The 13,267-nt window shown below is 38.0% G+C and overlaps 1 protein-coding gene across 2 annotated transcripts in view; it reads left to right on the top strand.

Moving 5' to 3' along the window:
• Positions 1 to 13,267, top strand: part of LAMA2 (laminin subunit alpha 2) — a 393,841-nt gene that overhangs the window by 362,804 nt on the left and 17,770 nt on the right. The window contains exons 52-57 of one of the 2 annotated variants that reach the window (XM_042795938.1): positions 946 to 957; positions 3,478 to 3,598; positions 5,882 to 6,100; positions 7,470 to 7,618; positions 11,355 to 11,531; positions 12,339 to 12,552. In XM_042795938.1, coding sequence (XP_042651872.1) covers positions 946 to 957; positions 3,478 to 3,598; positions 5,882 to 6,100; positions 7,470 to 7,618; positions 11,355 to 11,531; positions 12,339 to 12,552 — 892 coding nt within the window. The remainder of the gene's footprint in view (positions 1 to 945; positions 958 to 3,477; positions 3,599 to 5,881; positions 6,101 to 7,469; positions 7,619 to 11,354; positions 11,532 to 12,338; positions 12,553 to 13,267) is intronic. The other variant, XM_042795940.1, reaches the window with a different exon arrangement.

Raw genomic sequence — 13,267 nt, 5'->3', positions numbered from 1 at the left:
TTCTTTAATAAACTGAAGAAATGGGATAACAGATACTTGCATTTAGTGACCGTATTACATGATTATAAATAGACCAAAAAAATTACTTAAGGTTTAAATGAATATTCAGCAGTTTTGCCATGACAAGAACAAGAGAATTCTGTGCTAGAATGAACAGATGAGCAACACAGAACCAAGCCCATTAATCTGTGTCAGCTTTAGCTACACAGCATAATGACAGCCTTGAAGTAGTCTTGTGCACAAGTAACTGTTGTGATCAGTCCACAGGCTGTTCTGCAACTAAAAGAATGGCCTTATCTGTTAACTTATTAGGTTACTAATTGACCTCTGATGTCAAATCACCCAGCAGTAAAAAGATCTAAGATCTATATTTTACTCATTACATGTAAGGCTATGTTATGTAATTGCAAAATCACACCAGTGCATAACAAAATATCTAGAGCAGCTATCTTCCAGCATATCCTTTGTGGCTGCTTAAAAAATCAAGTGTACCGCAGATACTTGGACCTGTGGTAGCCATTTTGCCTACAGCTACAATTCATCGGTCACTGGGGCAAGATGAATGTTACGGTAAATTAGAATCAAAAATAGCGAAAGGGGAAATAGGGCAAATCTGAGCTACTGCAAACAATAGATGCTGAGGTAGCCGTGACTTTGTAATTATCAGGTCGTGTCAATTCTGCCAAATTCTTTTACGTGGTTTGATTCTACTCACAACCAAATATAGCAACAAATTATAAAAGCACTCTCGTATATTACATTTTAACACAGCTGTTTGCAGAGTAACCCTGTTACTTATTATTGCCTGATAGTGTATATAGAATCTCAGTGTTGCTCGTAAATGATGTATATATGCTTCACTATGAAATATTTGAACCTTGCTAATAAGTATAATTTGCTACAATTAATGTAATTTTGATTTTTTTTTTTTCTCTCTCACCCTAGTATGAAAGCAAGGTAAAAATACTTGGATTACTTGCATGAATTGCATGTGTCTAGTAAGTGCAGCTTGAAAGCACGGGCGGCAGCGCAGAAGCAGCGCGTGGGCAGTACGGCAGTACTTACACCAGCTGTTACGCTAAGGCTGTTAATTCATTGAGTTGCTCCTGCTGCAACAAGCAAAGCTACTCCCAAGTCCTTAACACTGTCATCTCCCATGCTGTGCACACACCTACACAAACAACTTTTATTTTCTCCACACAGCTGCTTGCTTTGGCTGTGTCCGCGTGTGACGCTGGAACGCCTTGGAAGCAAAGCTACGGCAAGCTGTACCGCCGAGCTGGGCTCTGGCCTCCGGGCTGCAAGAGCAGCGTGGTCCCGGGTCGGGCAGGGAGCAGGGCACCCCGAGGCAGTGGAGTAGTTACTGAGGAGGGTATGAAAGCGAGGCGCAGATTTTTGTCAAATCTACCACTTCTCAGTTTAAGAACAGGAGGATGGGGGTGGGGGGGGAGGGAGGACAGGGGAGATCATCTATTTCTGACTGTTTTCAGTTTGCAGCTATTTGTGTCTCCTACTTTTGCTTTGATGTGCTCAGATATGAACTTCACAATGTTTTGTGGCTTAATTCGTGGCTTGAATTAGAAAAATGCAACTTCACTATCCACCACCCCACCCCCTCAATCCTGAGAAAGATTATTTCCTCCCAAACTCCAGAAATCTTTGTTTGTGTTCCCTTGAAACTGCTCCTAGTTTGGAAAAAAAAAAAAAAAAAAAAAAAAAAAAAAAAAGTCCCAAGAATTTATGCAAGATCTGTATGAACTTGGACCTTGTTTTGTATGTTTTGGAAGGGAGCAAGGGAAAAAGGAAGTCTTAAGAAAACATCAAGCAAGTGTTCAGCGTTTGCGAGGATGTAGAGTTCATATGGGTTGGGAATTATAAGATAACAGCAACTGCTTGTAGCAAGACAGCGTGAGGGCAGTCTGTAACTGGACAGGGTGGGAAGGGGGTAGGAACGTGGATGGCTTCTGGATGGCAAAGACAGGACAATGTGGTCACTGCTGACGGTGACACAGCAAAGGTGTTCTGCTACTGGGAAGATGAGTCTATAAAGGAACTGGGGAAGAGCTAGGAAACAAATCAAAAATTAAAAGTGACCGTAACTACATGATTGTAAATAAAGCAGAATATGGATTATTGTAATAAACCGGATGCTTACTTTAACTTATGTAGAGAATGCTAATTTGCCAAAGAATACACCGCACTTGCTACGATGGCTATACTGCAAAGAATAACTTTCAGTACCAAAACATGCAGCTGTGTAGGATCTGTGCAAAATGGTTTTATTTTGTAATTAATATTCTTTAAAATCTCTTCTTTCCTTCCAGGGAGCTGATGTGTTCGGTGGGTTTTTTTCTCACCATAGTTTTAACTCCTCTTATTTTCCAAATTCATTTTCTTTCTTTGAGCTGTTCATATTATTCAGATATTCTAGTAAGCACTCATGGATAATATTGTGAGTGAGTTAACTAGTGAGTTTTTTGTGGGGGTATTTACACTCCACAGCATGAATGGTAACTTTTTTTCTGAAGTGACTCTACAGGGCTTTTCTTCCTGCAAGCCTGGTTCAGATGTTGCCAGAAGTTATGGTCACATTCCAGTGTTCCCAGGCCTGGGAAATCATACTTTCGCATTCAAGCATGCTACCTTTGGTGTCATTTTCAGGGCTTTTCTCATTTCTTCTGTCAACCAGCTAATGAGCCAAACCATGGATCTTTGCAATTCCATTACAATATTTTCCTGTCTTGGATGGATAGTTAAGTTCTGTAACAAACCCAAATGTTTTATTTTCTTTAACTGCCTGAGAAAGTTAAATGTATTGTTCTGTCATAAGAAAATATGCAGCAGTTTTCATGGGAAAGATACTGAGAATACGAAATACATAGAAAACAAATGTCAGTCCACCTGAACATAAAGAATACCTGAGGCAAAAAAAAAATTAAAATTTTTTTCAGTCTTTGTCAAAGACTTTATCCAAAATGTTTCTATGCTGTTCAAATTCCTCTTTTGTTAGGATCTAGCATGTAAAAAAGATGAATGAAGCATCTGCCTTCCAATTAAAGTCTCTCCTTATTGTTATGGTTTCCTAGCTTGCATCTTTCTGCTTTGCCTAAGGAACAACTACTTACTTATTTCATAGCTCGCTGCATTTAAACACCAAAGGTGATAGCATTCCTTCACCAAAAAAAATCCAAACCAAAAAACACTAAAGAAAAGAAAGAATGGAAAAGAGGACTGTTGAAAATTGGAGATGAGATGAATCTCCTGTTATACCTTTGAGTGATGCAACGCAGAATGCAATATGTGCTGATAGGTGGTAGAAGGTAGGGTGTATTCGAGTGTATGTGTGTATTTAAAAAAAAAAATCAAGCATATGTGCATCTGAAAGTGCCTATGTGTGTGTATCTGGCTGATTGTGATCTTCCTAAACTGTATATTTGAATATAAACACATTGTATTTCTAAATTATTTTTTTTTTAGGCCTGAAGTGAACTTAGAGAAATATACAGGTTGCCTCAAGGAGATTGAAATTTCAAGGACACCATATAATATATTGAGTAGTCCTGATTTTGTTGGTCTAACCAAAGGATGCACACTAGAGGTTAGTCTGACTTCCATGTGTTTTGGTCTTAGTGGATATAAATGTTTTCTGGTTTCTGATTTCATACCATAACCTATTAATTGTATAAGGCATATTCAGATACACATAGGGATCTAACCTGAAAATCAGAACAGTTCTATTTAAGAGAACGAAAGATGAATGAGCCTGATCAGCAAGTAGAACAGTTTTCCAGATCCTAACTTCTTGGACAGTATCCCTGGCCAGTTGGAATATCCCTGTCCCTAAAGGTATGATTTTCTGAAATGCTTAGCAGTGGTCCAACTTTGTTTCAGCTGACAAAAATGGGAATTATTGACATTATTGAGGATAGAGTTAGGCACTGACAATATTGCAAAAACCGTAACAAATTTTGATGTACATAAAATCCAAGGGTTTAGATTATTTTTTTAAAAAATTGTTATTACATAATCATTCACTGCAGAAAACCTGAGGTACTTTGAAATTCACGATATATTTGGGAGTAACTGAAACAAAGTCACCTTTAACTGTAGAGCTGTACAGTTACTGTAGAGCACTTACTGTTACAAGCTACCACTGAGCTGGAAGGCACATTGTTATTTTAATTTTAAATACAATTCAGGTCTATTTATTTTCAAAAGTTGCTACTTCTAATTAACAGGCTTTTAATGTGTACAAAATTCAAGGAACTGATCTTAAATTTGGGAGAGAATATAGTAATTTTCCATAGAAAAGAATAGTCTTCTCTTCTTTATATAGAAAATATTTCTAGTGGCATGTGTCTCCCAATAAATAGTTTATATTTCTTCCCTGGAAATATATACTATTTAAGATAGTTTTGCAAGCAGATGTATGATCTAGAGTTCTATATCAGATACCACAAACAGTAAATCCAAATGAGTTGTTGTTAATCTGATGGTTTCCAAACATTTCTCTACAAAACATTAAAAATTTCCTTTGAACAGTGACTGGAACTTGGCCAAGCCAAAATAAAGACAAGGATCCTCTTTTGCTGTGTTTATCACTTGTACCTCTGGCCTTCATCACAGCAAAAAGCACACAACAACAGGATTCTCAGACAGGATGTTAGACAAGATTGATCTGTCATGAGATGGCCCTTTTTAAGTTTCTGATAAAGCTAAACTGTAAGCAACCAGATTGCTCAAATGTTTTTAAATCTTACAAATTTGGTTTCAGCAAAAAATCATATTTGCTCTTATTTGTTTTCATATTTGTTTTCATTTGTTGTAGATTCTTTCCCGAATAGGAAAGAATAGTTGTGCTCATTTTCCTCTGTTGCTATGATTCTTAGAAAGTACTTTGTTTTTCACATTATTCTGTAACACTTGAGGTTTCAGACTATGAAATCTAATTGGGTTAACTATTTTGTTGCGGAATTAAATAAAATATTCTAATTGCACAAAACAGGTTATGTAGGATAATTAAAAAGAAGTGAAGTAAAAGCAAAAGATAAAGACTGGATATACAGTTATTTAAATATCCTCAGATTTCAGAGAAAAGTGAACATCATCAGCAGTGATTATATCTGGCATAATCTATTATCTGTAGACCTGAAAACGGTTCTACTGTACTGAAAAAATGTTGAGTTAGTTTAGAAAAAGTCACTGTTTCTATAGACTGGTCTCCCACATCTGGAAGAATACATGAACTGGCAGCGATTACAGAAAATCTCTAGGAGTATGCACTGATTTATTATTTGATGACATATTCTACTCTTTAAACTGTGTTAATGACTACCAATGTCCAGAGTTGGGCCATGTGCAATGAGTGCTTCATTTATGAGCCTGAGTCATCAAGAAAGGAGTCATGGTTAAGAAAGCAATAGTGATGAAGCAATAATGACTAATTAATGAAAAGTATTTTCTGGGCACATTTGACAAATTATAGGATCTAGCTTACGTTCATATTGGCTGTTATTATCTATTGTATTGATTTAAAAGCAAAATCCCATGATATAAACTCAATGGAAAACAATCGTATAAAAAAACCCCACCTGTGAGCAGTTATTTTTGATCCAAGAGGATATGCCAAAATAAGACTGGAACTTTGACTTCCTGTAAGCCTGGATTCCTAAAATACTCTTAATGATGCCAGATGTAAACAGGTAAATTAGTGTTTGCACAACACTTTGAGAAGTAAATTGCTTAGTGTTTATTATTACTTTCCATCTCTTCACACTAGTTATATTTACAGTGTATTATTTTAGTTAAGAAATCTTTCTGCATGTTCATACTCTTCCTTTTAATTCTGCTAATGCATTTTCCCGTCCTCTTCTTCCTACAGAACATTTATACAGTCAGCTTCCTCAAGCCAGGTTTTGTGGAACTGCAGCCTGTCTCCTTTGACATGGGCACAGAAATCAACCTCTCCTTCAGCACCAGGAACGAGTCTGGAATCATCTTGTTTGGCACAAGTGGCACAGTTGTCCCCCCCAGAAGAAAGCGGAGGTACACTGGAAGAAAAGCTGCCCCTCTGAGGAGAAAGCGCAGACAGACTGGACAGGTAGGAGGAACTTAGCAAAAGATAAAGAAAACCCACAGTTTTATTGAACTTCGTCCACTTGATGTGTTTCAAGACACTGTCAGATCTTTAGGCCTAAATTACAATTCAGTGCTTGGGAATAAATTATTTCTATTGTTATACCTTATCTGATGGGCAATATGATAGAGGCTCAGTATTATTTTTTTTTTTTTTGCATTTGAGTGAGGCATCCATTTCATGTTGCTAAACAACAACAGATTTGGTTTTCTATTGTACAGATGCTTCCATGTTGTTTTTTTAATCAAACCTAAATATTAGAGAATTCTACTCTTCACTCATTCTGTGGAACTTTTACGCACTATTAAAGCTTGGAAGCATCTCTCATTTCCGTTCATACAGATATAAATGAGGATCATTCTTCATCCCCTGGAAAAAAAAAAAAAAAAGCTGCTAAAAGCAGTGCAAGATAAGCCCCTTTTTTGCGATCACTGCTGTGGGATATAACTTAAGAGTGCTGCAACCTCTCCTTCTCTCCCATAACATTCAAATCTGCAGTATAAACCTGTTCTGAATTAGAGGATAGAGTCAGTCTGTTCAGAGGAAGTACCTACAGAGTCCAAAAGACTAACTGGTAAAAGTGTGATTGCTGTTAGAAATTATTCAAATCTTCATTAATTAAAAACCTCACAGATAGACAGACATACTACAACAGAAATAAACAGAATATTTTGGTGCTTTCTTTGTTCAGGACTTCTGGGAAATGATATTTCATTATTCTCCTTCCTGCCTGTTTTGGAAGAGAGCTCTCAGTGACCTGGAGGAACCCGCTTCAGGGACAGCACATTATAATGGCTCACCCACATGACATTAACAGGATAGGGGCTCCTTTAGCATTTCCCAGCTCTTCAGGTCACAGAAGTGAGCATGACACTCATTGCTATAGTAACTGGAGGTTAGATCCTGAAATCCACTACAACATGATGTCGGTTGCTAGAATAACTACTAGCATGATTTTCCAGCCCTCCAAATGCAGAACTCACACTGAGATCAACGCTGTTCAGGGCTTGAAGAGTTTAAGACCAGGCCTTGTAACAGCAAAAATCAGAAGAATTGTAGGTTAGAAGTCTCCATCCTTCCCTGCAAACAGGTATGCAGGCAGTTAAATCTTTTGATGAGACTTCCCAGCATCACCTCATTTTACCCATGCCTCATTACAAAAATACAGGAGATTCTGAATGTAGCAACAGAACTGAAACTACAGTATTTTGTCTGTGGTAAGCAAATTAAAAAACAGTGTAAGAAAATAAAACATGCACACTAATGTAAAACTAAATGAAATTATTTCTTTCCAAAGGTAACTTACCTTCTCATACCAACATATACATTACAGGCCTACTATGCAGTGTTCCTGAACAGAGGTCGACTAGAAGTGCATATCTCCACTGGGATACGAGATCCCCACAGAATCACCATCAGACCAGAAGCTGGCGAGTTTCACGACGGCAGAGCACACTCCGTCCGGATAGAACGAGCTAGAGGGTAACAAATACCTAGAGGTGCTACAGACCAGGCAGCACAGCTAATTCAACAAAGCAAATCTACCGATGTCTTCAGCAATCTATGTAAATGCTCTGCTGAGGCAAATAACTTAGTGTGACTTCATCCTTACCCAAAATCTTTTTAGAAGTTAATTTCTGACAGTGCTTACTATTCTGCAGAACTGGGTTTACCTCCTTTCCCAGGCTATCAGCCTGTTTCTCCAGTGACCTGCATTTGTCTGAACTGGCATCTTTAACCTTCTGATTCTTGGCAAATATATTTTATTCATCTAATCTCTGGCTAAGAAATACTGCTGTGGTGCAGTAAATCAGCTTTTCAAGACATGTAGAAAAAGACCATTTTCAAAGCGTATAAACAGCAATACCACAGCAGCCTGTAGCCTTTTTGAGATGCCATGTGCTGGTGTATATACATGGGGTTACTGATTTTTCATAGTACATACATGCTGCTTGTTCAGATGAAACCTCTGTGTTTCCAAAGTAGCTCTGTTACAAATGAAGACAGACAGTCCCCGGTCATTATTATTGCTGGAAAGCCATTGCAGACCTTCTCAGACCATGTTTTTCAAACAGAATTTCACTTAAATTCCTTTTTTCTTTCTCAGACATTGTAGAAAATACTAATTACACTTCACCATTCAGAAAGTGATTAGAAACAGCACTACTATAGTATGTAGGACTCAGGCAGTCAGTATGATTTATGGCCTGGAATAGCCCTTGTTCCAAATAGGGTTTGTTGTAGACATTCAGACATAAAAATGTGTACATATTGTACAGACATTCAGTGCATTAGTGCACCATGCACAATATTGTTTTGTTTTGTTTAAAAAAAAAAATAATAATCAGAAAGATGATGTGACATCCAGCATGTTACAAAATGTTTATCCGAGCACACTGAACACTGGGCTTCACCCTCTTACCCCCACAAACACTGCAGCCTTCTTGAGCAACAATTCCTGTCTGTCTAGTCCCAAGATGCCCTTCTGTCCTCTCTATAATTTGCTTTGCTTTGTCCTTTGTCAGTATAATTTTCTGATTGAATTTCTATTGTATCATAAAAAAAAAAAATCTTTCAAATAATGCCTTCAGACAATATATCTCCCCAGCTTCAATGACTAGTTTGAGGTAAAACTGTGAATTCTTTGGGAGAAAAACTTATTTTGGAAATGGATGACTGCATTTTGTGAAACATGTTGTGTCACTGTGACAGAACACAAATATGCAGATGATAATAAAAAGCTCTAAACAACAAATGAAGTTATTTTATGCAGTGCTATAGCAAGTACAGTAGCTTGACCTCTGAAAGTACGTCGACACAGTAGCTGTATAATGCCATCCAATGATGCTGTTTGTTCAGATGAAACCTCTGTGTTTTCAAAGTAGCTCTGTTACAAAACAAATTGTCTGAACTTTGCAGTTCCTGTAACCTGAAATGGATGTGAAAAGATATTAAGATTAACCCCTCCTCTGCTCATCACAAACTCAAGCCTTATTTGACTAAATATGAGGAACACCCTTTGAAAACTCTTCAGCGAGATAATTGTCCATATAATTATGAAGTATTTGCTTTCTCTTCCAACGTAATTATAGGATACTGTTGAAGGCAAATGCACATCATTGCATGGTTCTGCTTGGAGCAAAACCGCTTACTATGGTAATGGCCAAAGATGAGATTAAATATTTCATGCCTGTGAAAATGTTGACACTCTGTAGCTATGGCTAACATGCAGCAGCACAAAGGATAATACAAGTCTTGGCAGCCTGATTTCCTTACACTTCCTCTGAAGGCAGTGGAGAGAAGTGTCCTCTCTGGAACACTTCACAGAACCTAAATTAGTCTGTTTCTCTGAACTGTCCCCAGAGAAATCTCTCTCCTTCTGTTTCCACTACTGAAGGGTCTGGGGAAATCCTAGAGATTGTCCTGAAACATAAGTGTTCTAAACCCACTTCCTCTAACCCTTTGAAAAATGAATCACTTTCTTACTCTACAGCTTTCTAGACCAAATTAATCCATCCAAAACTATGAGGAAACTGGACAATTTGCATGTAGTGCAACAGTTACCTAATTCAGGTGCTTAAGTCATGATCCAGTTCTGTCTAGGAATTGTGTAAATAACAAAGCAAAGCATTTTACATATGAAAACCAGCCTCTTTTCAATAAACATTTTCAGTATTCCATTGCTAACATTTGTAATTATTGTTAAGGAAGAATATTGGAGTTCAATATAGTTTTGTGGTTGAAAAATGTGAGGTTATTTGCCAGAAATTGATTATTTCTGATATGTTGTAAGGATGCTCAGTAATTCTGAAAAATCAAGGCACTTACAGATATCCAAGTTGGGTTTATATAACTAAGTGTAGTCAAAGATGCTTGAATAGGTAGGCACTGATTTTTAGCATGACTGTAACATATTTGAAATAAAAACTGCACTTTGTAAATCATATCAGAGTTTACCATAGACACGTATAGCTTTTTTCTGGTCCCGATTCTCTCCTGGATAAATTCTATTAAATATGGTCTAATAACATAAAGAAATTATACCAACTAGCAGTCTACATTCACCTTCCAAAATACTGAAGTTCTTATCCATCCTTTGCAACTCAGCTCACCTTGAGTTGGATTTGTTCAGAAGTTGAAGATTTTTTATGTTTCATCAATGGTAAACTGTCTTAAAGACAGCAGTTAAATTTTTGACTCTTGTTCCTATGCCTTGTTTTATCTTACTCATCAAAATAATCTACTGCCTCTCAAATCCACAGCCCTTACACGAATGTTGCTTTCTCAGTATACACAATGTATGGCTTGGCAAACTAGTTTTTCCACTTTCTGTCCCCTTTACCATGTTTCCTTGTAAATGTGGTACAAATCCACAATGTTTGCATCAGTAGCTTTGACAGGCAAGAGCATTCGGGTTTTCTCTCACATTTGGATTCCTGCTTTTACCAGAATAATGCCCTTCACCATATTTACCCCTTTCCTATTTGGTCTTTTTTCAATTCCATGACTTGGCTTGGTCTGTCAGTGCTGCTGTGCTTCAGAGCCTTCTACCTTCCTCTGTTCAACATTAACAGTATCTTCCATGGGACTGCTTTGTCTTTAACCGGTAGCATGGGCATTACCCATGAATGAATTATAGCACTTGTATCAGTACGTGGTGAACCATCAGCAATTCTCCTACTTTGCTGTCTCCCCCAGAAGAAAGCTACCAGATCTTTTAAAATGTATGCAGTATGTATCTGCAGTTGATTCTGCAAACAGAGCAGTCTGTAGCACTGTTTGTCCCCCAGCAAGAAGACAGTAACTTTTACAAACCAGGAAATAGGGAGCCCAGACAAAATGTGCCCCCATGCTGTTCCCATCCTGCTGAGCACTAGAGGATTGTATCTGCCATCCCAGTATGGCAGGTTTGGCCCTCACCATGTCCATGTCGCCACAATGCAAACCATTTCTTCCTATTTGACCAGTGACTGGCACTAGCACCTCTCCGCAGCACAGCTTTGCCAGGCTGTCAGTGAACTTCCAAGGGAGCATAGCAGTAGGTGAAAACCTTCTAGTGGTTAATATGCATTTAACGTGAGATGCTAATCACATAATCTGGGTTGCTTGGTGTTATAACTGGTATAGGAGTAAATGGGGCCTGCAAAGTGGTGGTTTCAAGCACAAGCAATAATCAGAGTAAAATACATATTTCTTTGCTTTCAAATCTTTCTCACAGGATGTTCACTGTTCAAGTAGATGAAGACAAAGTCCAGACTCAGAGATTGTCAACAGACCAGCCCATCTCTGTTAAGAAACTCTTTGTGGGGGGTACTTCTCCTCAGTTTCAGACTGCACCTCTCAGAAACATACCACCATTTGAGGGCTGTATATGGAATCTTGTCATTAATGCCACGTAAGTCTCGCTGATGCCAACAAATGTCCAGTTAATGAGGTCTGGTTAACTATTTTGGCTGCCAAAAGAATCTTTATTGTTGCAAGGAATCATACTAACAGCAAATATGATCTGTTTTCTTAATATGCCCTTCCTTTCTTTGTCTACAATATACACTACATAGGCTAGGCAATTAATGAACTCTTTCACAGACAAGCCAACACCTGTCTATTTATCCTTAAAATTGGAGAAATTCAACAGTAACACTGCAGTAAGACTTGCCTCAGTATTAGGTATTCATGGTGTGCTCTAATACTTTAAGTAAGGTTGATCTCCAAGAGTATACAAATTCTGAGAACTGCCATGGGACTTAATTTGCTTTGTGGGAAGTTCATACTGCAGTAATCTGGAAGGAATATATAAGTAAAAAGAAATGGAATGGTGAATAAAGTAAAACTTCTATAGAAAGTTCTCATCTAAATCTTTCTTTCACATAACCAAAGTACCTAAATTAGGATCTCATCACCCTACACTCCATCAATGTACATTAGAGATAAGGACTTCTCCCCAGTGTGAGTCAGCCTAACTAGGCTGGTAAAGCTTGCCAAAGAGGGTGTCTGTCTCTCTGCACCAACTGTAGGAAGGACAGGCAGCGATGACTATCACCTCTAGTTTAAGTGTCCCACTTCTGTACCTAGAACAGATGAATCCTGTCTCTTGTGTTCTGTGAAGTAGAATTACAGTGCATGATATAACTAGTCTTTATAAATGGGTGGTAAAAAGGAAGAAAAACTAATAACAGACATCAATTTCTTTGTGTGTTCTCAGCCCCATGGACTTTGCTCAACCTGTGTCATTTGAAAATGCAGATATTGGCCGATGTCCCTCTCTAGAACCAGTTAGGCCACCTGAGGATGAAGATAAACCAATCCACACAGCAGTCCTGATCCAACCTGAACCAGACACTAACGGGAAGGAAGAAAGACCAAGGACGACTCCTGCTTCCCCTCCTTCTCCAACACCATCTCTACCTTTAGCACTAGTAAGTGTTCACTCAGGTCAAGGCTGAAAAGTTTCTTTTCAGACAAAATTAAAAAGCTAGCCATCAAGAATAATGAAGTAATTTGCCACAAAAACAGCAGTAATTCAGCATGATATTGTAAAGGGGACACCTTGTTGCAGGTCAGTAAAACCTGTGGATAATGGAAAACTGGTCGATGTAATTTGCTTGGATTATCACAACAGTCATTTAAAGAACAGTACATCAGTAGAATTCCCTTTGGCTTGCATGCCTAGCCCTTGCATTTCAGGATGTAAGCCAAGTAATATCAGATCGGGGTTGGAAGGGAAATTTCCTATGGGAAATCCATGTCATTGTGATATTTCTTGTTCTGTTTTTTGAAGCACGTAACAGCCATGTCAGTGACAGGATGAAGAAACAGGTAAACCAGAGGTCTGATATGGCAATTCCTCCACTGCTATTTTGTAACTATAGTCGGGAGACTTGTGAACTTAAGAACTGAAACCCCAGTCACTGCTAAATTGAGCTCAGCTGTTGTTGCCAGAAATCTTAAATAGCTAGATAGCGGTAAGCAGTCTTACACAATGAAATTTAAGAAGAAACTTCTTCTGTCAGAAGTGTAGCAGTTTTACAAGTTGATGCAACATTTTACCATCTAGAAAAGATAATGTTTAGATATCTGGATATTAAACTGAATAATATATCCACCGGAAGATATTCTTAGAGGAAGAAATCC

This window comes from Tyto alba, unplaced genomic scaffold (genome assembly GCF_018691265.1).
Source record: "Tyto alba isolate M040663 unplaced genomic scaffold, T.alba_DEE_v4.0 Super-Scaffold_22, whole genome shotgun sequence".
NCBI lineage: Eukaryota > Metazoa > Chordata > Aves > Strigiformes > Tytonidae > Tyto > Tyto alba.
The sequence above is the reverse complement of the archived record's forward strand: the minus strand, read 5'-3'. Positions and strand labels throughout refer to the sequence as shown.